The sequence below is a fragment of the Ixodes scapularis genome, unplaced genomic scaffold (assembly GCF_016920785.2).
Source record: "Ixodes scapularis isolate PalLabHiFi unplaced genomic scaffold, ASM1692078v2 PGA_scaffold10__122_contigs__length_95168666, whole genome shotgun sequence".
Lineage (NCBI taxonomy): Eukaryota > Metazoa > Arthropoda > Arachnida > Ixodida > Ixodidae > Ixodes > Ixodes scapularis.
Window position 1 is genome coordinate 53,245,116 of NW_024609836.1, and position 24,096 is coordinate 53,269,211.

A 24,096-nucleotide genomic window follows, 5' to 3' on the forward strand; every position below is an offset into this window, starting at 1 on the left:
GGTTGAGGTTCAAAAAAACCTTAAAGTGATCTGGCAAACTGCCCCCCCCCCCCCCCCCCCCCCCCCCCCCTTGCTCGCTGGTAGTAATCCGATTGAACGCCCGCCCGAGAGACATGATGCAAAATCCTGAGACTGGGAATGAAATTTGAAAGAAAAAAGTGTAAGAAGACAGAAAAAAGGGCACAGGACAACGTCTCAAACTCAACTCAGCTGAAAACTCAGCTCAGGACAACGTCTCAAACTCAACTCAGCTGAGTTTGAGGACGTTGTCCTGTCCCCTTTTTTCTTTCTTCTTACACTATTTCTTGCGAATTTCATTCCTAGTCTCGGGATTTTGCATCATGATCAAAATACACCAGCTCACCTGCACCTTGACAATTCTTTTGTTTGTAATTGCTTTGGAGGTTTATTTTCTGGGGTGGAAGAAACGCTGAGCAAAAAGCACAGAAGCTGACGCAACGTGAGGTCGAGGAGCGTTCTACCATACCACTGGCGTCGGAAGAGGAAAAACGGGGGGAGGGGGGGGGGGGGGAGCTCTAGTCTCCTCCCCCCCTCCTCCCACATATTTCGGACTGTTAAAGAAAACAATACGGGGAAAGAGGGCATGGTCGAGCTTATTTTAATCTGAAATTATTTATGCATATGTATAGCTACTGTCGCTCTTCCCTGCATGAAAGATCGCGTAGATCGGTCATTGTTAAGGCCGGTTCTCACATGTAGCGAAGCGCTGATGTAACTCTGCTCACGTGCCGTTAGGTACTTATCGTATGCCATGAGCAACAGTTTTGACGGTGCGATGCTGAGCTGGTGAACGCTCCCGTCGGCACGTGCTTAGCACGAGGTCAGCGCTATGCTTGTTGCGCTCCGCTGCATGTGTGAACAGGCCTGTAGAAACTCGTTGTCAGGAGGCACTACTCGTCACATGCTCGGTGGCTCGAAAGTTCAAAGCTATGTCTTTTCGACCTAAATAACTGTGTCATTGGTAAAAAATAATCAATAAATAAACATAACAATAAATGCAAAATTAAAAAACTGGAGCGAAAAAAAAAACTATTAAGAACCCGCCGGAAGTGTTGTATTCTTGCATATTCAGAGGCCCAGAACTATGCAACAAGTTTCTCCTACCAAAATGTGTACAGGACAAAAGAAACACGTCCCAAAAACGTAAAATGAGATTTTTTTTTTTATTTTTTAATGACAAGCTGGATTTGAACAATTTTATAAATCTTCCCCCATGAGTTAATTTATTCCTCAACGTAAAAAAAACAACAATAAATAGATTATTTTGTATTCTGCAGATGGTAATGATTTGTACTGTCTCTGGTGTTAATTTAAATGCGATACCCAAACAATGTAGGCGAAAAAAATTACCAAGTGTAGGGCATAATTGTCCGTAGGTACATGTTTGGATATTTATTCGAAACTCGTCTTGAACAACAATAATCATATCTTAAAGCCACACTCACCTAGGCTATATATAGAACATTCTTAAAAAGTTTAACATCTCTACCATATACAACTTCGGCTATAGCGCGCTTCAAATATGGCCCAAACGATAATTGTCAAAAACCCGTCGTCCTTCCTCGCTCCTTCGGGAATCTATTTTTCTAAAAACAAGCATGCCAGATGATTGAAATAAACGGCATTGTCTTTCGCAAGGAATGCGTCACCCCATGTAAAATTGCGAAAAAAAGAATTACGAGGTACCTTACTACTTGAATCCAACTGAAACCACCCGCCAGTCTTTCAAAGTTCGACGAGCTTCGAACTTTTACCCTAAAGGTTCGAAGTTCGTCGCATTTTTGACTTTTCAGGAATCGAGAGTTCGACAATGTTCGATTTATTTAGATTAATAAGTCGAAAGTTCGAAAATTATCGAATTTCTTAGCGTAGGAAGTTCGAAAGTGCGAACAGCTTCGAACTTTTTAGTGCAAAAAGTTCGAAAGGTCGAAAATCATCGAATATTCTAGTCTATCAAGTTCGAAAGTTCGACAAGCATCGAATTTCGCAGCATAATAAGTTCGAAAATTCGAAAAGCGTCGAACTTCTTAGTTTAATAAGTTCGAAAATTCGGCTTCCGTCGAATTTATCGATATGGAAAGTTCGAAAATTCAAAATCTTTCGAACCTTTCGAACCGCTTGATTCGATCATCGAAACTTCGATTCGAAAAAGGTTCGCGGCATTTCTAGTAAGCACCTCTTGCTGTCAGCAGAATCGCAGAATGCCACGGGAAACGAAACGTCCGCGGCGTCCGTACGAGAGCGTAGGACTAAACCTACGTCATTGCCCAGTGTTGCTTCACTAGCTCACCCGGTGCCAGCGTTGCTCACGCGCTCTCGGGCCGCTACCGAGCCGGGGGAACTTTTTTAATATTGGTTTAAATCGGTAATGCGGCGTCGGTTTGACGTGATATTTTGGGTATGACCGTATCTTGACCCCTAAAGTGATATCAGTCATTTCGATAGGCTCGACTTTTTGAGTGGAGTTGCCCTTTAAGAAATCTCAGCACGCAAAACCCATACCGGCTGGGATGCCTTGCACGTGCCTTTGATTCTTATGTTTATGGTCGTGCACCACCCATGCGTCAAATGTGGTCCCTGAGAGGCAACATAAACACGTCAGAGAATTTAGCGGCCCATTTACTTGCTAGTCGCGATCTTGGCGTCTGCTTGAATAGTGATCGCGAGCGGACGCAAGATGTTGCTCCTGTCGCAGCGCCGGACCTCGTAGCGGCTTATACGGAGGGTAAGTTCGCCTGCCTCTTGCGCAGGGGTAGCGGTGACGTCAGAACGCCGAGCCCTGATTGGCTGATCGCGAGCCCTTATCTGAGCGTCGTCTGCTCCTTTGCAACGTTGTCTGCTCCCAACGTCGTCTGCGTCTGTCTTACCTTTCCTGCGACTTTCGAAAGTGCAGAGGCCAGAGGCCAGGTTCACAAAACGATCTTACGCTAAAAATATGCGTAAGACAAAACTTGAGAACAAATTCGTATTCACGAAACAAAATTTTCGTAAGTTTCGCGCAGGTTACGACGAAATCCTACGACAGCTCCGAAGCTGTTTTACGCACTTCTTACGATCAAATAAGCATGGCCGACAGCATCGCGGTCGCGGCGACCCACGGACGTTTATTTTTCTACATGCGCTTCTCACGCGTTTCGACTTCAAGCAGCAAGAAAAAAGTAAAAGGTACTTGAAACAGACCACGACGAACAAGAACGCTGGATCCACAAATACCCGGGAAAAGCTCCAACGGCCACGATTCCACCAAACGCGACCAAGCGTGTTGCGCAGTTAGGCCTAGCAGGCACTCCGCGACTCGGCGACCGTCTGCCCACGACCGGCTGGCGTGCTGAATGGAGTATGCCCGCGCGACCTTTGTGAACCCTTCCCGTATTATACTTTGATCGCTTACCTCAATTTTAGATTAAGAGGTCAATTTCTTCCTCTTTTTATCTCATTGTTTCCCGAGGCAACGGTCACTCTCGCCGGTGAAAAAACGGCGAGTCTCTGACAGACGCAGGAAAGGTAAAGCAGCCATCGCTTTGACTGGCAGACGTAAAGCAGACGACGTTAGTTGCGCCAACCCGCCGACGCCGTTAAAGAATGGCGGGTCTCGCCGCACACGAAAGGAGAGAAAAAGTATTTGGGAGGGAACTTGCGGACACTAACACGCTCACCTCTCGCTTCTTCGCAAACAAACCTCGGCGCGTCCGGACGCCTCGCCAGTGAGTCCTTTGGCTTCCCTTCTTGATGCGCGTCTGCTAGTTGTTATACAAAAACAATGTACCGCTCGAGTTATTTCGTTTGCCCTCTCTGAAAGGCGAAGTCGAGTTCGATCATAAAGACCTGCACTTCCGAAAGTTGCGGGAAAGGTAAGACAGTCGCAGACGATGTTGCGAGCAGACGACGTTGCAAAGGAGCAGACGACGCTGAGATAGGGTGTCGCGATCAGCCAATCAGGGCTCAGCGTTCTGACGTCACCGCTACTTCCTTTCTCATATGCAGAAGACGAAAATGAGCCCACTTGCGAGGCGTATAGTTTCCCTCAAGTCGCTGATTGCGTGGCGACCTACAGAAGAACAAGCGTAAGGAGCCTCCACCTCAGTTGCTGCGCTCCTGCTAAGGTCACGGCTAGCGACTGAATGCGACTGCTGTGCTCTCGCGGGGTGGAACTCGGGGTACCATAAAATGAGGTGAGTTCAACTCAACAATTTTTTTTTGTGTGTTTGTTTGTGGATCTTTTCCGCGTAAGGGGGCAGAGATAAAGGCAAGTAGCCTGACGGAGCCTCTGCCCCCTCCCCCTTTACAGTTTAGCAACACAATATATACAGTCTTTAAAATAAGAAACAACTATTGAACAAATATAAAATAACTATGGAACAAATGTGAAATAACTTTGGAACAACTATGGAAGAATCAAAAAGCAACACCAGACATAGAGAACATCCGTCATGCCACTGCTACAAGATATACCAAGAAGTTGAAACCCCGAAACCCCATTCCAAACACCATATTCAGACGTTAACTTATCGCCCATACAGATGCAATACATGTTTTATTAAACTATTCGTCAAACTTGGACCGCACAAAAAGTGTGTAGTCCAAGGGTCTCGAACTCATTTGAGTGTGGGGGCAAGATGGCACACCCCAAAATGTCGAGGGCCAAGATAGGGCGGGGAAAAGGGAGGGTTAATATATATTCGGACAAAGAAAACAAGAAGAGCGATAGTTTTCCACGTTGCAAAGCAACCGAGTTTTTCAGCGACACGCAGAGATTTACTAAAGAAGGGATGTCGTGCTATTTGCTTTTTTGTAAAAGAGCCGTTTTGTCGGGACCGTATGCAGCTTTTGATTTATTCACACAACTACTTCGGGTTGGCACCTAATGTGATTACAGTATTTAATACACCACCATCCAGCCAACTCGGAGGAATTTGTTTCAATACAACTAGATACCAAGGCCACAATCGCTACTTTGCCACTCAATTCGCTCGGGAAGTGTTAGAGTTCAGTTAGTCTCGAAAGAAATTCTTTTCGAACGGAAATTCTTACATTCCTGGTGAGTTGTATACCAGAATTCCAAAAAATACTCGTGTCTTAACGGAATGTAGGACGAAGCAATCCTCAATCAAAAAGGAAACAGAGTAGTGCCAACCCGTACGAAAATGTCAGATATGGCCCTGATATATTTTATATACGTTCAGATATGATAATATAAGCAGTCAAATAGGGCTGTATTTCGCGAGATATGGGAGCTAATACGGCCGTATTTCGACATATAGGTGGGCAAATACTGCCAGATCTGGCCGTATAAGTGCGCAAATACGTCCATATATCACCATATACGCGTGCAAATATAGCGCCCCTGATAATGATATATGGGCCCGTTTTAGTCGTGCAAGCAACAAGTTATATGTACTCGCTAAGACACTAGTTGATTGATCTATATTGCACGAGTCTCATGTAATTGGTTAACTATTGTCAACATCCTGAAAGTGAAGTTATTCCAGGTATTTGGACCAATTAATCAATTGCGCAATTTGAAGATTGAAAGACAAATGAAATTTGGTTGTATGTTTGATGTGTGACAATATGACGAAGTGCGATCGGAGCGCGAGTTAATCAAATAATGGATTTTAGTCGGAGCTCTTAGTCACCCGTTTCCGAGTTAAGCGGTGTTGGCGTCGCCATCGGCGTAACCACCCCGCTAAATTTAGCGAGAAATTGAATTGGTACGTATGTCACGTGACGTCAATTTTCCCGCGAAATCTGGCAGTGAAACTAATTTTTTTTTTTCATGTTTCCCCGCTAAATTGAGCGGGTAAGCACGAACCGTTAGCTTAATCAAGATGCAAGACGCTACTTCGCCGTCCCGAATCCTTTTCCCTTCGAACGGAAGCCGTTGCGCCCGGAGTACAATACGCAGCTCTTTCAAAACCGTTCGCGCAGCATAGCATCCGTTCGTTTGCGAGCGACGGCGATTCATCGTGTGTTGAAAGTCGGAAGATGTGCTGTCCGTGGTGTCTTTTATGTATAACTCGTTCGTAAAATATCTGAAACAGTGTACACGTGATTTTAAATTTATTGGTAGAAATACACACACATACATATATATATATATATATATATATATATATATATATATATATATATATATATATATATATATATATATATATATTTATTTATCTATTTATTTGTCGACATCAGGCACAAAAAAAATAGTCGCGTTAATTTTTTCCTTTAAAATTATAATGTGGTTTATACAGCGTAAAACATAGTATTTTGAAACTTGCATCGTTTTGAGTTCAAAAGCTAGACTTCATAGAGCTGTATGTTCACTCGGTATTGACAGCAGGGTAGACGCTACGCGTGTTTTAGGCAAATCATGTCTCCGCTTAGGGTCACGTGACTACAGTCTAGAATCTGGTGACAAAGCAGGACATCGCACCTGCCTGGCGCCCAAGGCCACACATAGCATTCACAGCACTGTCAACCTTCGTTACAAGTGACACATCTCCTGGTTGTGGCCCCAAAAGATAAGCCTTTTGTTCGTGAAACGCCGTTTTGGCCGCTCCTTCGATCCTTTTCTCTCTCCCTAAGCTGAAAGCGTTGTAAATGGTGAGTGGTCACGTGGTTTGACGGATGACGCGTTAGCCGTTGCCGATCTCGGAATGCGTTTAGCCGGACCTAGTTTGGCGTGTGAATTCTCCCCCTGTGGCAGACGCGTATGTCTGCTTCTGCAAGTGATTTCTTCAAAGAAGCCCAAGAATTTTTTGTGATGCGTTTAGTGTTCGGTTCTACAAACGACAGCTTGTGTTACATTGTGTTGAATCTTCACGGGCACCTTCTCGTTTCTGTGTTCGAGTGGTGGTTTTGCCGTGGCCGTGTCGACATCTCCCTCGTACAACACCTTTCAAGTCACGTCTCGTCAACGTAAGTGCGCTGCAACCTACTTCTTGACAATTGATCGTTTTTCCTAAATGTATTCTTCCAGACTACCTCTAGATTTAGGCCGTGTCTATCTCCTGGCAGCCTGGAGAATCATTGTGCAGAATGTTTCGGCATTGGTGCGATTGCGCTACAAGCAGAAAGTTTCGACATGCCGCCGACAAAGTTTTGACGTGTCGCCAAAAAACAACAGCAGCACAGACTCTTAATTACGCGTTCCAAAATTTGACGAGCGGCTTTACGAGTCGCTTGTAGAAAGATTGTTGCGATTTTGCGAAATACTGGTAAACAATGCTAGGTCATCCGCGGGCGTATCCCTCTCCGCCCGCTTGTACTTTCTCTAACTTGACGGACACTCTGTCTCGCGGTTCATGCTGACGAAACGATCGTCGGGATACCGGGTAATTGCTACAGCCGAGCGCGGCACAGTTTACCATTGCTCCCGCTGTGGAGGGTCGAAGAGTCAACTACCAGCACGGTGGATACCGTTTTTTTTTATTCTTGCAGATTTGTTTTAAAAGAAGCCGTGAACGCTACACTTACGCGGTTTGTGCGAGAGTGATACGCCCAGGGGGACGTTATGTAGTTTGCTCATTTTTACGATAAGTCAGCTAATTAAATAAAATTCATTAATTAACTTTTAATTAGTGAAAATAGACATGGTTTCAATTAGAAACTTGCTGAGCGTCGTCCAAAACCACTAAACCAGTAATTTTTAGAAAGACTGAGCGCGTGTGAAGCGCAGTAGTGCGCTGAAGTTACCACTTGTGGACCAGGTACTAGGCTGGGGCTAGATAAGAGACAGAAAAATTGCGCGGGCGCCTTACCGAAACCGCTATCCTTGTACCTGCTCCACGAGTGGTGGCTTTAGTGTGCTTCTCACGCGCTGAAAGACTTTCTGAAAATGACTGATTTAGGGATTTTGGACGACGCCCCGCTAGCTGCTTATTGGAACCGTATGTCTATTTTCACTAATTGAAAAGTTCATTACTGAATTTTAATTAATTAGCCGAGTAATCGCAAAGCTTAGCGCCCACGTAATGTCCCCCTGGGCGTATAACTCACTCGCAGAAACCGCATAAGTGTGGCTTTCATGTCTTTTTTTAAAAACAAATCTGCAAGAATAAAAAAAAAAAAAAGCACCCTGATATGGCAGGCAGATATACCCCTATTTGGCAGACCCAGATATGGATGTATAAAAAATTGGGCAGATCTGGTTATATAAGGCTTATATAAACTGATGTGCTCGATATGGCCAGATCTGCCCAATTTTTTATATATCCATATTTGTTTTTTTTATATAAGTCCAGATCTGCCATTTTCGTAAGGGAAATATCATAAAACTCCAGAAGAGCAAAGATATACGTTTACAGTGAAAATGAATTCACAACAGTAGGTCATTATTTATAGCGCATGCAGCGCTCGAGGCCCTGGAACGGGAGCTCGCTGCCACGGGACATTTGCGGGCAGCTTCCTAGAGTCGCGGGCCGCGTGTTTCGACCCCTGGAGTAGTCTATGTGGTACTGGCAGTGTCCGAGTGATAGCCGGAATTGTTTACAAGTTTGAGTATAAGAAGGTGGATTACCATTTGAACACGGCTAGGACGGGGAAATTTGGTGCTTACCGTACGCAATCCTGAATTGACCTTCTGATGCATTCAAAAAATTCCCGCTTAAGGGAGTGGTGCAATTTCGCAAGAATGTCAGGCATTTCATGGGAACAGCTGTACTGGTGTTTATCGCCGATTCTACAGACAAAAAACGAGAAGAATCAGAGAACTGAAATCACCACGGAGCATAGCAGTTCCTTTCGCCGACTGTAATATTCGTCGCCAAGCTCGTGGCGGAGCAGAAGAGGCGTGTCCTGCACAACAAGGTCTTCCATGACGGGAGCTCTCTTAGTAAGCTTATACTTCACAAATTCTTTATTGCATTCGTTTATGAACGTTGTTTGGCTCCTTTTGGAGCTGAAGTATGAAAGTTTAATTACTTAATTTTATCTCATTATTCAAACTACCGCTACAATACTTTAAATTTTTGGTGGTTGCACGTTTGTGGCAGCAATGTTCATCTTATAGTCGTAGCTTCATGGTCGATTTTAACCTGTCAAATGTTAAAATATTTCGCGAGCCTAAAAAAATTATGATTGATATTTTGATAAGTTGTTACAACAGAATAGGCCTTGTGATTGACTGATCCATCCTGGCTGCTACTGTCCAGAGTCAAAATGTTTCACTTTAAACCATTTCCTTGGAAATGAACATATTAATAAATTTACGTTCACCTGAAGTAGAACGAATCCCGCGCCTCTTAGGCGACTAGCAGCCGCTGAAGGAATCCGCCTACTCCGAGATTTAATCGCTGGACGTCTTCAAGACTAGCGGAGCACTCTACCAACAGAGCTAACCAGGCGTTGGCAGTCAGCAGAGGAAACAGATGCAAGCAGTTGCCACTAGTCTTGATCACAAACACCGGAAAGGTGAAATCAGTGATCAATGAGTGATAAAAGTTACGCTCCATTTCACTTGGAAATCAAAGGATTTAGACGTAAATTCTCCCCACCTTGGAGACTTTCTCAATCATCATATCAATCATTAACCGCTGATTTCACCCTTGCAGTGGTTATGATCAAGAGTTGTGGGAACTGTTAACATGCGGTTGCTCTACCGACTGCCATCCCCTGTTGGATTCAGTTCGTAGAGAAGTCCACTGGTCTTGGTGAGGTAGGGAGTTGAATCTACAAATAGGCGGATTTTTTTCAGCAGCTGCCAGTCGGCTAAAGGGCTCTCTTCCAGGTGGAAGACAGGCAATTCTTACGTGAACCTTCACGCCTTTGGGACATCCGCTTCAAATCAATAAATAAGGAAATGGGCGTAACTAGTACTTAACGCTTGATTCTCAAAAAAGAAAAAAAAACATTAAATAGCGACTCCTTCTTGCTAATGTGGTACAAGTTTTTTTTGGCTTTGTTTCATTGGGTTACCGCACCGCGTCTAACGCCTCGGTGGATACAAATATTTGTTTATTTTAGTTCTTTTTATTTCTTAGAAAATTAAGTAGACAAGAATGTGCTTCATTTTGAATGCTAATAAGAGACAGTTATCGAGTCTCAGTGTTTTAGAATCCTGTCTGCTTTTTCAGAAATATAGCCTTTAAATGTCATACTGTAAACCTTGATATTTTAATAATTACTTGGCAAATATTTGAGTTCAGTAAAGTCAGGCATGAATTTGATTGCTTGAGTTTATTTGACTAGTAACGTTTAGGTTAATGCTTTTTGGAAAGGTGTTAGTATAAATTTTCAATATAGCACTAGCAATCAAAGTTTGTTACACCCAGTATAGTATGTAAGAGCTTGCCTCTAATGATACCCGGCGAACTTTAAGTCATTACAAAGCTTCAACTCACATTTGGAACAGATGAATTTTTAGGTTGTCCATTTCTTGAAAGTACCCGGTACTACGTACGAACACATAGTTGTTTTCACTACATATCGTGCATGGGCCCCCGCTCCAAGCTGAAAAAGGCACAATAAGAACAAATGCCTTACGAGAACAAATACATTTCTTGTATAACTATTTTTTTTTAACCTATCTCGCTTTGTTTTGCAAAGATGCCTTTAACGTCATAACATTCACTAGTTTCCATATTTTAAATGAAGCAGGAGCTAGTTTGTTACAAGCCAGGTCTTATTTGTACATTTTAAAGTAAAGAGGTGCTTTATTTAATTTTTTTGTAACAATTGTATAATCATTTTGAACTTTTCTATAGATGACATTGCATTAGACCTGAGTGATGAAATATTGACTCCAATTTTCATCGAGACGTATTTAAAATAATATTTGTTGGTTTCGTTCCACTAAGAGCAACTGCACCGATATTTGATGCAAAGATGGGCATTAGTTATTTATGACATTAGAAACGTCTATTATGCTTATACATTTTTTTAAATTGCAAATGTCTTGCCTTCAGAAAGAAACACCATCAAGCAGCAGAATTATTATAATGAGAAGCAAAATTACAAGACACGGGCCGTCGCCGTCGTTATTAGATATGACTTTTATTTCTCATTTGCTCTAAAAGTTATCTGCGCAAAAATAAAGTATAAGATAACAAAACGTTCAAAATTGAGTCACGCGGCGAATTTGCATACCAAATTGTTAATAACCCATTTTTATTCTAATACCACACAACATGCACTGCTCCATACCTTCGCTCTATTTTAACGGTGCATTTCACACAGCGAGCAGAGGTGTTGAAATGTCTATGCATTTCTTCAAATGGAGAGTTCGAAGAACTTCGCTAAAGCGCTGTGGCGTATAGCGTATAGCAGAGCCAAACAGAAAAAGAAATTCCAGAGAAGGCTTTCTCCAAAGTATGCCTAACTGAGCCAATGATTTCAACTGCCAATACGTTCAACTTCGATCCCATCTCATATTAAATGTTGAGAACGCGAACTAGGTATCGTCTCTACTGACAGCTTAAAAAACGTAAAGTGTCGTGGGTCCTGTGCATCTTATCATCGCTCCATAACTAATGAGACTGCGACGTAAGCCATAATTTTAAGAGGAGAGAAGGAACAAAACCTATATAAAATTTACTCTCTCTTAGCTGTTCCAGACGAAGTATGACAGGTTTAGAGCCGATTATATTCTTTCAAAATTGAACTTGAGAATTTCATATAAAATATATTCCTTTAAAATATTTTTAAACGCTATACATTATGTTAATAATGTTACGTATAATGTATAGAAATGCATAATATTATAGATTTTATACATTACGCAATACGAACGCCAAATAATAAATCGTTAGATAAGTAATTAAAATAGCGCGAACTTGACAAGTACAAAAATGCACACTTTTTCACATGTCAAGCTCGGGGTATTTTATTCATGTCTAATACGAACCAAGTAGCCCAATCGAAAGGCGTGTGACAACATGAGATAAGAATCGAGAACATAGTTATAGAGGGAGGCCCGACAGACATGCTTTCAGGGCCTCCAACCAAACAAAAAATGTCCGTGGCTTACGGCTAAATGTAAAATTGTCCCTCAAAATTTGTGTACTATTATATATATATATATATATATATATATATATATATATATATATATATATATATTGTAACAGGTCAATTTTTGTTACTCTCTAGATCATTATCCTTAATCTGAAAGTCGCCCTCTTTCTTCTCTTCTTCGCACTCCACTTGCAGCTCTAGCTAGATGTGCTTCGGTTTTCTTCTGACACACTTTCCCCCCTAGTTAACTGTCCGTCCTCGACAGTCTGTCTGGTTGCAGATCTGCCTGGAAACGTAGAGGCTCAGCTGACTTTGATGTACTACAAAAAAATAAATAAATGGGCTGTTCCTCGTTCTGCGTTTAGGTCTCGTCCACTAGGGCTCTCCTACTTCGGAAGTAGTTTGGTGGCCCTTCCCTTTCTTCTCAATGGCCGACGCACAAGCACAAGATTGCCCGTCGCCGTGGGAGCCATCCGACTGTCCTTCCCAGTGGCGTAGACTTTCCATTTTTCCGGGGGGGGGGGGGGGGGGGGGGCAGATTGAGAAGCTTTCCGCGGGGGGGGGGGGGGGGGGGGGTGCTGCACGTTACCTTTTCGCCAGAACTGGAGATTGGAGCTAACGAAAGCACGCTGGGATTCCATTTCCCATCTATTTTGTCAATAAAAGCAACGTGGGCGTTATTTTGTTTATACGCCACTACTATAGAAGCTCGTTACATGGCACGTAAACAGCGTATCGGTAAGGATCATGGCCCGGGCCCGGAGGGGGCTCCGCCCCCCTTCCCCGGATCTCACCAGAGGGGGCACGAGCCCCGATGCCACCCCGAAGAGTACGCCTATCGTCCTTCCTGTGGTTGGTTAGCATCTGCCGCTGGGCTCTGCGGATGGCAATACGAGTCTTCCATCGAGCATGATTGACTAGACTCACGAAGTGACCACTGATTTCTCGTCTTCTGTGGTCCCACGTTGCGGGTAACGTTGACTTTTGAGCTAGAACCCAAGTTATACTGCAAACCAGCTGTAATGAACAGGTTAGGGTACTTACTTATTGCGATGTACTTGGAGCAAAGGATGCGTATACTACATAAAAATCTCAGTTGTCATGTGATGTTTTTGCGTATGCCTATAGGATGTTTGTGACAAGCAATTAGAACACTTAACGAGTCTGTTAGTTTGACACCGATAAGGCGCTGCTTGCACGTGCTGTATTTCAATGGCTGCCAGCTGATATTGGAAAAGTCGAGAGCTAAGTGGGGTGCCATGGCAGGTGAGCACAAGGCGCGGTTCCCCGTGACGTAGATCTGTTCGTTCCCGTAGAGACTCCACGACGTAAGGCGCGTAAGACGTGGATACAACACGCAGTTCGATCCATTTTGTGAAATGGTCAATAGCTACAATTATGAAACGGTTGACATTCTGTGACCTCGGAAATGGCCGCAGATGATTCAGACCAATAAGCCCGAAAGCAGCTTGTGGTGGTAGATTAGGATGAATCTTGATGATCGGTAAGCAATTTGGGATTTGTCTTTGTTGGCACGTTTCACAAGAAGCTACATTCTGAAAAACGCCTCTTCAAAAACCGCGCTACAAATATCGTTCCGAGAGCTTGGCTACCGTTTCGTCCTGACCTGGATGGCCTGCTATCAGATCGTCATACCAGAGGTGAAGTACAGCAGTTGTTGAAGCAGCCGGGACCACCGGTAACCATTGGCGAAGATTGGGGACGCTATGACAAAGTAAACCGTCTTCCGTGCAATATGCCAGATATAGCCGCTGCACCCTTGAAAAGGGTGATGCAATCCTTTGTACGATGCCTCGCACCTTTCTCTTGTTCAAGACGGTAATGTAAGTTAAAGTTTGTGCCAGACAATCAAATGTCATACTCCGGAGCGTTAGGATGTTCCTTCTAACGGGTTGTGTGAAACAACGTCTGCTTCTTTATGACTCTTTCTAATGCGATGTATGATTTACAAGTCATATTATTGTAGGATAATGGCCCAACGTGCAAGCTTCGCGGTCAAGTTTCGTTTGTTTTGAAGAAAGGTTACAGCTGAAATGTCAGTAGCCACTATAAAATGGCGACCATAAATGTGCGGACGAAATTACTGCACCGCACAGAAGTATGCCAAACATTCCAGACACTTCTCTTCTTGTTCTGTATGCCGGCGACTTGCACAGGAAATTACTCTTTGAACACCGTCTGGAGTTTCTTGAAGTACTACAGCGTCCAGCAAAAATGGCAAAATTATATTTCAAAAGTAGATAAATTTTACTTTTCGTTGTTTCCCTCCGGAATACGGTGATGCAATTAAATTACATTACAAATTACCACAGACTAAAAGTAATTAGATTGCAATGAAATTACAGTTAAAAATCGATGAAATTATTTCGAAATGACTTTTAAATTCCATCAGGCAGTAATCTGTGTCGGTAACGACAGAAGTGGTAAATTTAATATGGAGCTTCTTAAGATATAACTAAAACAGACATCCTACCGGTTTCGCTGTTCATTCAACGGTGAAGTTAATCGTTTAATGGCTGATGTCATTGCTTCCTCCTGAGTTTGGAGAAGCGCACTTCGGTTGGTTGGGCCATGGTAGCTAGTTTTTACATATAACGACTGATTTGAGATGTGCTAAACTGCTTGTTGCGCGGCCTTTGGCGAACGGTAACATCGTTCCCGAATCCATTTTGCACAAGGTTGTGGAAATGCCTTAAGCTTCTTTCTTCTGACTCGGACGAAGTCGAATCGTTTTCTATAAAGAGCACTGGTCAGCGAATTTCAGGACATTCTCCTCGTGGAATATTGTTCAATAACACCAGAAGACCAGGAATTATCGCGCGTTGTCATGCAAGGGCCCGAATGTTTTCTGGGGAGAAACGCCATGAGAGAAAAAAGGGGCGGCGGGCGGCTCAAGAAATATCTCCTTCCACAACGAACCAGCAGCTATATCTGCGCGTTTGCTTGTCCTTGACTGAACTGCCCAAGGAGAGCCTGCTTTGCTCGCTTCTTGCCGTTTCAAACTATATTGCGTTCACCCCTACACTCTGAAAAAAGGGTGAACTATTACACCCTTTGTCCCATATAATACACCCCAAAGTTTCAGTTCGACGTACCCCTTACGAAAATGGCATGTCTAGACTTATATGAAAATACAAATATGGTTATATTGGGCATACCTGCCCATATAAAGCACATACTTTTATATAAGGCATATCTGGCCAGATATGCCCCCACCTTTTTATATATTCATATCTGGGTCTGCCAAATATATTTTCCGTAGAAACTCCACGACGGTATATCTGCCTCCCATAAAACTCAACAGGTATATCTGCCTCCCATATAAGGCCAGATATGTCCCAATTGACTAAGGCAACCTTTATATATATGTATTGTTGTTTTCTACTAATACCTACCAAAAGGGACTTCTCATCTGTATAAGAAAAATTCCTATTGGATATTGAGCATGTACCAACTTTTATTAACTTTTACATGAACTGCGCTTTACGCCACTCCTGATTTCGCTCAACTGAATTCCCAGGGAAAGCAGGATTTTCGGCATTCGCGTAACGACTGTCGATGAAACGTTAAAGTCAACAAAACGTGTGTCTATGAAACGTATATTCACGAGAATGTGCCCGTGGAACGTGTTATCACGAAACGCAGGGAGAATAAAAAAATCTCTATTCTACCTGCAGTTGTGACATGATTTCAGACGGCCAATGAAAGGTGACTGCTGGCAGAATTTCGGGGAAATTATTTTCCCGGTTGCCAGGAGATAGGCAAGGCCTAATTCTAGAGGGAATCTGGAAGAGTACCTGTAGGAAAATGATCAATTGTCGCGAAGTAGGTTGCAGCGCACTTACGTTGACGATACCGGATATGAAACGTGTAATCCGAGATATATGTTGACACGGGCATGAGAACCCCTCAAACACAAAAACGAGAAGGAAGGTGTCCGTGAAGGTTAACACGATGTAGCACAAACTGTCATTTGTAGAACCGAACACTAAACGCATCACACAAAACTCTTGGGCTTCTTTGAAGAAATCGTTTGGTGCCGGTATACGGTAGGACTTTTAGAATTCACTGCAGAATCTGCAGTGAATTCTAGCACTGCAGAATCTGCAGTGCTACACCCCAATCCGGGGTGTAGCACGATTGCCCCGCGTGCAGAACCCCTGTCGCAAAAGCCCCGTGTCATTAGCCCCGACTCTCAAAAGCCCCGCGGTCAGTGGCCCCGTTTCATATTCCCCACGTGCCAAAAGCCCCGTCCCATATTTCCCTTCGCGCTTCGACCGTCATTGTTCTGTGTCTTCACCCCGCGCACAGTCATATTTGCCTTCATAGCGTAAACGTGCCAAAAGCCGCGTCTTTACTATCCTCGCACAACTTTCTGCCCGAATCAGGTCGGAACAATGACGGTGTTTCGTCCGTCATTGTTGCGCGTGTTCACACCGTGCACAGTGACCCCGTTTCATTTTCTCTCGGTTTGGAAACCCTCGTCTTCACTGTCCCCGTTCCCCTCTGTGCTACGACTGCCGTTGTTCTGATCCTTGACCTCGACTCTTCCGAGGCTACAGCAGAGGGTGCATGAAGTGGAAAGGAACAGAAAGGAACAATAAGATTAGGGTAACAGACCAGGAAAACCTCTGGGGGAATGACGAAGTAGACAATTACAGAAGTTTGCAGTTCTCTCAAGGCTGATGGTATTTAAAACCACATTGGCGAGCGGTGGGCTCACTTGCCAAGATGGAAGTGGTTAAGACGCAGAAGGGAAAGGATGCCCTCTACTTAGACGGGTACAAGTACTGTTTTCAACGTCGTAACAAGAATGGGACTGTTGTCTGGCGCTGTGACAGGTATCGTGCCATGAATTGCGGATTGACAGTGCTGACCGAAGAAGGACGCGTGCTTCAGAATCCAGGTAAGCTTTTGCTCACTTCATCGCGTGCTTTTCGATAATAGCTGCGTATTATGACGTTGTAACCAGTGGACATAATAAAATTTTATGCCTCTTTTAATTTTAAGGCTGCGGTCCCACGGCAGCCATCTTGAACAAGGCATTAGTTCAACCAATAGATGGCGACACGCACCCGTGGGGTGTAAAGCCCCTTGATAAAAGCGTTTTTTACAAGTACCGCCAACCATTGTTGTGGAAGCGCGCGAGACACGTGCCATGAGCGGGTGCTCCGCCGCCATTCGCTTCCAAGGCCCGCTCATTTCAGTGCTGCGCCGCCATTTGCTTCCAAGAACCGCTCGAGACATGGGCCTCGTGCACTCGCGCATTTGACGCTACTTGCAAGACAAGCGCAAACACATCGAGGGGCTTTAGTGGGGTGGCCGAAACATTGGTTCACAGTGGGATGGCTCGAGCACCATCACGTTCCCCTCGTGGCCTCGCTCGCGCCGCTGCCAGCTGTGCTCAGCTATAGTCGGTTGCAACCTAAGAACAATCTTTTAGCTCCACCCACAAGCGCATTGCGCCCATCTGAAGTGCCTCCGCCGTCGAGAAAGTAGTTCGCTAGCAACGTTGCTTTTTCTTCCTCCAGGAAACCTGTCTTAAACTACTACAATATTTATTTAATTCATTCAGGACATTTAAATAAGTTAGAATACGTTTTTGTCAACGAAATAGCTGTTTAGTAAAGAAAGAAAGAAAGTCATGTCCAATGTACCGTCTCCCTAATTCATTTTCTGTCCAAGATACTGTCTAACATACCGTCTAACATACCTCTCAGCAGTGCTAAGCCTCGCGCCCGCTTCGAAATTTTCGTTGGCGATAGCGTCGCTGAATTCTCACGTTGTCACGCAAAAACTGCTGCAAACGCAAGCCGATGCCATCAAGATTTCGTGCCGTAACCTCGGGCACGTAAAACACGGTGCAAAAAAGCAGAATAATTGTCACGAGAAACTATAGCATAGCGTTGCTAAGGCCAGCAGCCATGTTGAGCTTTTTTGTTTTTCAAAAGGATCGCGATTGGTCCACAGAATCGTGACGTCATGAAAACAATTGGCTGGCGTTTCTCGGCGTAGGATTACATTTTCCTCTGAGAGGCATTTCCGGTTTTTTCTTAGCTTGCAACCGACTATAGCTCAAGTACCATGGCCCAGCAAACGGATGTATGCGAGAATGTCAGGCTGGGTATAAATTGTTCTCTGATATAAAGAGATGCGGTTCGGCGGGTGTAACGGGCTTTCGCAATAAATCTTACCAAGAAGGAATCAAATGTTGATTGACGTGTCAATATTCTATCAATAAAAATTTCCTCCGCAGGAATGCACGCTCATTAGACTCAATCTTCCAAGACGCCAGTGGAAGCGGACGTCAACTAAACTGCTTCGGGATTTACGGTACTTACCTCACCATTTTAATGACGACTAAAATAACGTCACGAACTATTGTGTTTCACGGGGTCCGGAAGATGTTGTAAAGGTTGTTACGATATAGTTCCCGGAAACTTTCTGGAAAGACTCGAAGTCTTTGTTGAGTCCAACGCCATCATGAACAGTAACTGAAAACGATCCACTATTCAGTCGGTGGGTGGCGAAACGTATCCGCATCTGCGGAGTCATGGGCGATGCGTACTCTAAGTGGCTGGAAGTTTACACGATGCCTGCCACGACGTCCAAACACGTCATTGACGTTCTACGGTCTCTTTTACCCACTTTTGCCCTACCGAAAATACTTTTCTCTAATAACGCGCCAAATCTTGCTTCAAATAAAATAAACAAGTTTTTGAAGAAAAAAAAAAAACAAAACAAAACGGCACCAGGCATCACATTAGTGCACCTTACCATCCTGCAACTAACGGGCAAGCAGAACAGATGGTGTGCGAAACGAAAAAAAGCCCTTTTGAAGCTTACGGAAGAAGCAGTTCAGTGAAGAATCGCCAGGTTCTTGTTCCAGCAGCACGCGACGGTCTCATATTACACGGTAAAAACACCCACCGAAGCAATATTCGGCGGACGAAGAGCCACACCCCTTGATCTGAAGATCCTACGAACGAAGATCGAGAGATTCCCAGATCGGGAGTAATGGCAGTTTATTCGGTCGGACAACTCGTCTACGTGAGGAATTTCAGCGGAAGTCGGGCCTTCCATGTAAAACTTGAGTAGAAAAGGCTCTATATTAGTTGACCAGAAGGTGTCATCCCTCTGAATACGTTGGATATCAATGCCCTTGAGTGTAAATATAACTAAATCACAAAACTCTCTTTGTGTATTGTGTAACTGCCTTTGTATTTGGTAGTAGAAGCTATGGTGGTGATTTGGACCTTTCACACCAGGCTCCTTTTCTTATTTTTCGCCTCATTCTCCTTTGCGGTTTAAGTATGCTTCAAGAATCTTTTGGAACGGGGACACTTTACGTCAACGAGGCCATTTGTTTCAAGTAGTCAATCAGGGAATGCTGCTAGAAATCCGTCCCTCATATTAACGAATAAGCCGCGCGGCCGATTTGGAAAGAATGACGTAAACACGAACGTTCTGAACTCGTCTTTAACATTGATACCGTTTTAGTACGATCATGCTGGATCAGGAATGTGAATACTACACTAGTGTGCACTTCAACGATAGGTACAGAAACTATAGGCCCAATTTCTCTGCAATTCATATAAATACGAGAAGTATAAGTAGAAAACAAGACGCCCTTGATTTGTTCTTTAACTCATTGTGTGTACGTTTTGACGCATTGTTGTTCACTGAAACTTGGATGAGAGACAATGAGATACCACCGAGTTTTGCTAATTACAACTGTGCTAATTTAAATAGAGGTAAGAAAAGAGGAGGTGGAATTTTGATATACATAGTAGATTCAATTTCTTTTACTGTTGTGGACGAATATTCCGTGATAGACACAGATATTGAGTGTCTAGTCCTGCGCACAAAGAAAATGTTAATTGCCGGAATATATAGACCGCCAGCGGGAAACAAATATGTGTTTTTGAAGTTTTTTGATACCTTACTTCATTTTCTTTCTTCAACAAAGCTACCCTTTAAAATTATGGGCGATATAAACATAGACAAAATTTCAAACGACGTGTATGCTAGAGACCTTAATGACCAAATTTTGTCGTATGGTTGTTTAAACATGATATCCCAACCAACCAGGATAACAAGTGAAAGTGCCACATCCATAGATGTGTGTGTAACAAATGTAAACCAAACCGAATTGGTTTCTGGCATCTTCAGTCAAGACATTAGCGACCATCTGCCTATTTTCTGCCTCAGTCGCGTTCCAATAGAACAAAACAAAACTGACCCAGGAAACTACTACTACCGAAAAATAAATGATGAAACTCTATGCACTTTTCAAGCGCTCGTTGAGCGATTTGACTGGACAACCATCTACTTAGAACAGAGTGCTGAATCTGCCTTTCGAAAATTTTCCGAAGAATTCAAAAAAATATATGACCTCGCCTTTCCTGTAGTAAAATCGAGAACGGTAAAATCAAAATACCGCAAGCCATGGCTGACTGATGAACTATACAAGAGAATTAGAATAAAAAACAATATGTACCATTCTTTTGTAAAATCCCGTGACAAAAACTTGCTAACTGAATTAAAAAAAAATTAGGAATAAACTAAATTCAGACTTAAAAAATGCAAAATCGGAGTATTTTCTACGCAAATTTGAAGGCAACTACGATAACCCTAGAAAGCTATGGGACATGGTAAATAATCTTACAAACAAACATAAAAGTGTGTATAGTGCGCATACAATAAGTGTTGACGGTAGAAATGTAGCTGGTGAAGAACTTGCAAATATCATGAATAAACATTTTATAAATATTGGTGCTCCACGGGAACAAAATACTCACTGTGAATTCGGTGGTACAGCTAGAACATCGAATATATCAAGCTCTATAATGCTTGCACCCACATCCCCGAATGAAATAAGTAATTTGATTAAACAAATTAAAACGAGTGTAGCAGCTGGGATAGACGAAATCAAGCCCTTACCAATTAAAGTTGTGTCCAATGTAATAAGCCCGATCTTGACACATATCGTAAACATCATGCTGCAGACAGGCATTTTCCCAGATGATCTCAAAATTGCAAAGGTTAGCATGGTGTATAAGGGCGGAAATAAAAATGATCTGAAAAACTACAGACCAATATCGGTGCTGCCAATATTTTCTAAAATATTTGAAGGTGTGATAAACATTAGATTGCAAAAGTTTTTTACCAAGCAAAATGTAATCACAGAGTCCCAATACGGTTTCCAAAAAGAAAAATCAACTGAATTAGCACTTACGGATATAAAAGACAGAATTATAACAAACATTGAAAATAGACTATACACGCTCGGATTATTTCTCGATCTAAGTAAGGCATTCGATTCTATACAGCATAATATTTTACTCTCAAAACTGCAGTCTTATGGTGTACGAGGAATAGCATCGAACTTAATTGAATCTTACCTTCGAAACCGTAAACAGTTTGTTTTTGTCGATAAAATCAGATCCCAGGAATTAGAAATCAAACATGGCGTACCACAAGGCTCTATATTAGGCCCGCTACTCTTCCTCGTGTATATAAACGACATAACCAATATTCCAAATTCTCCTCATCTCGTAATGTATGCTGACGATACAAATGTCTTCTTCAGTAGCAACACAAAAGCATCCTTACAACAACAGGCTAATGATTACCTCGTGAAGCTATCAAAACGGTTGGAAGAAAACGAACTCAAACTTAATGCAGAAAAAACAAAATATATAATATTTAGACCCATAAACAAACGTGACAATAACCAAATACATCTACAGTTCAATGGCCTCCCAATAGCTCAAGTAGAAGAACAAAAGTTTCTTGGAGTCTGGTTCAATGAAGAACTCACCTGGACAACTCACATTAACAAGTTAAGGGGGGAATTATCAAGAGTGGTCGGATGCATGTATAAAATAGCAAACTTAATACCCAATTGGCTTACCAAAAACTTATACTACTCCCTGTTTTACTCGAGGCTCTGTTATGGAATTATGGTATGGGGAACAACCACGTCCACAAACTATGGTAAACTAATCGTACTTCAAAAAAAGGTTCTGCGAATTTTGGAAAACTACCGTGCAAATTTCGCGAATTTCATAGCAGCCCTTATTTTACTAAGCATAACATGCTCAAAGCAAATCAAATCTACTATTTCAAACTTATGCAGACAATACACAAAAGAAAACTCTACGGAGTGGATGAATCTGCTTCACAACTTTGTTTATTGAGAAATAGTAAACGTAGAACTCCTAAGGTGCGTACGAACTATGGAAAACAAAAAATCGATTATCAGATTCCTGCATTACTAAACACTATGGAAGATTACACTGATTTTGCACTGTCATTTTATAAGTACAAGAAAGGGATAAAACAAATTATTATAGACAAGGACATTTGTTACGCGTTGTAGAAATGTTTTGTTTTTTGTTACCTTGGGTTCACCACTGGACATGTGAATACTAGAACTTCTGAGTTTTCTTTCTTTATTTTGTTGTGTGAAATGAACATTTTTTTTCAGTCCGTTGAATGAAATGTATTTTGCGTACACAGGCATGTGTGTTTGGGCAGAGGGAATGATACAATGATTGTGCCACCTTTTGCACTTCTGTAAACTGTGGGGGGTAGAGGCCCAGTCAGGCAGAAATGCCTTTTGCCACTACCTCCCTACCGGGCATGGCCCGTGAAAAACCCAATAAACTTTCAAACTTTCAAACTTTCTGCACAGTGCAGTTTTCCTGTCCCACGTACAGTTGTAAAGCAGCATCCTCATTGATTCTACCATATTCTGTTACGGGTGAAAAAAGTCTTTGGGTACACGATACTTGAAACAAGTCAGGCACTGAACGTTGTGGTTCGACACCCACTAATGTCGTCGTCCTTATAGAGCCTCATCATTTAATCATTACCTCGTCACCTCATATTGCTCTTCATTAACAGTAAGTACAATAGGCTACCGCCATATTACAATCCAAGAATTGAAAAATTGAGTCGTTCAGTCCTTCAACAAACTTATTATTTATATAATGTTATTACGTTACATTACCTCGAGACGATCGACGTCCATCGTCGATCTTCAAATACTTATACCTGTATATAAATTAGACGCACAAAGGGGGGGGGGGGTCGGTGGCCGAGTGCATGATCTAGCGCACACCAGCTCGGACCACTGCAGAACCCTCCCCGCCCCTGCCCGTTTCGATCTGGAAGAGCATCGTACCGGCGTGCGGTCGCGCACGGCACTGGCTAAATTGCTCATCTACAGCTGAGACACTAGACGCCCAATGAGGCGGACTAACTTCCGGCTGTATAAACGTACACACAACAATTTGCAATTAGACGCATAAACACAAAGAACACAGCGTGCCGCCTCTTTTCTTTGGATGCCTTTTTTAAACCAGCGAAAGCTCGCGCGTTCTCTCTTTTGAGACGGTTAGAACGGTCGCACATAAAACCCGCGTTTCTCCTACCCAGCCGCTTCCTCCTCTCATTATGTGTATTTGGTTATAACTAAATAAGCTATAATAATGGTGTATTATTCATATTTACTTTCAGTTTCAGTCAGGGAAAAGGAGTTTCGCGGGAACTAGAGCCAATAAATGAGCTGCGTTTAGAGTATCAGCACTCTCTTCCCCGACAGTGTTGTGAAGGCCGCCATTATGGGTCTGGTGCAGAGCAAACGCAACTGCCGATCGTCATGATTCAAAAGTGCGACTTCCTCTGCATTAGATCCGGTGTCAGGAAGCTGATGCAATATTGCTTTGCTCTGTCGCGGACTGTTTAAACATTTGTGGAGGACGCAAAAGCGTTTTTGTGATTTTAGATAAAGCTTCAGATAACTGACCGCAAATTGTGACAGGTAAATGTTTGTTACTCAGCACGTAATTCCCCTTAATCTCAGTTCGCCCTCTTCTCTTGTTCGTCTCCACTTGCAAGCTGCAGCTTGATGTGCTTCAGTTTTCTTCTCTCAAAATACACACACCAGCAAACCCCCCCTCCATACTCGAACACGCACGAGCACACACACACGCACACACACTCTCTCTCTCTCTCTCTCTCACACACACACACACACACACACACACGATATATATAAAAAAGGTGGGAGGAGGTGTCTTCGCGACGCGAAGACAC

General features: G+C 43.0%; 1 protein-coding gene across 1 annotated transcript in view; it reads right to left on the reverse strand.

The window, feature by feature from the left end:
* Positions 1-8,721: 8,721 nt before the first annotated feature.
* LOC115323506 overlaps positions 8,722-24,096 on the reverse strand; it is a 40,651-nt gene continuing 25,276 nt past the window's right edge. Inside the window, exons 7-8 of the mRNA XM_040209588.2 lie at positions 10,359-10,467; positions 8,722-8,917 (exon numbers count right to left, since the gene is read on the reverse strand). Of these exons, the coding sequence (XP_040065522.2) occupies positions 8,722-8,917; positions 10,359-10,467 (305 nt within the window). The remainder of the gene's footprint in view (positions 8,918-10,358; positions 10,468-24,096) is intronic.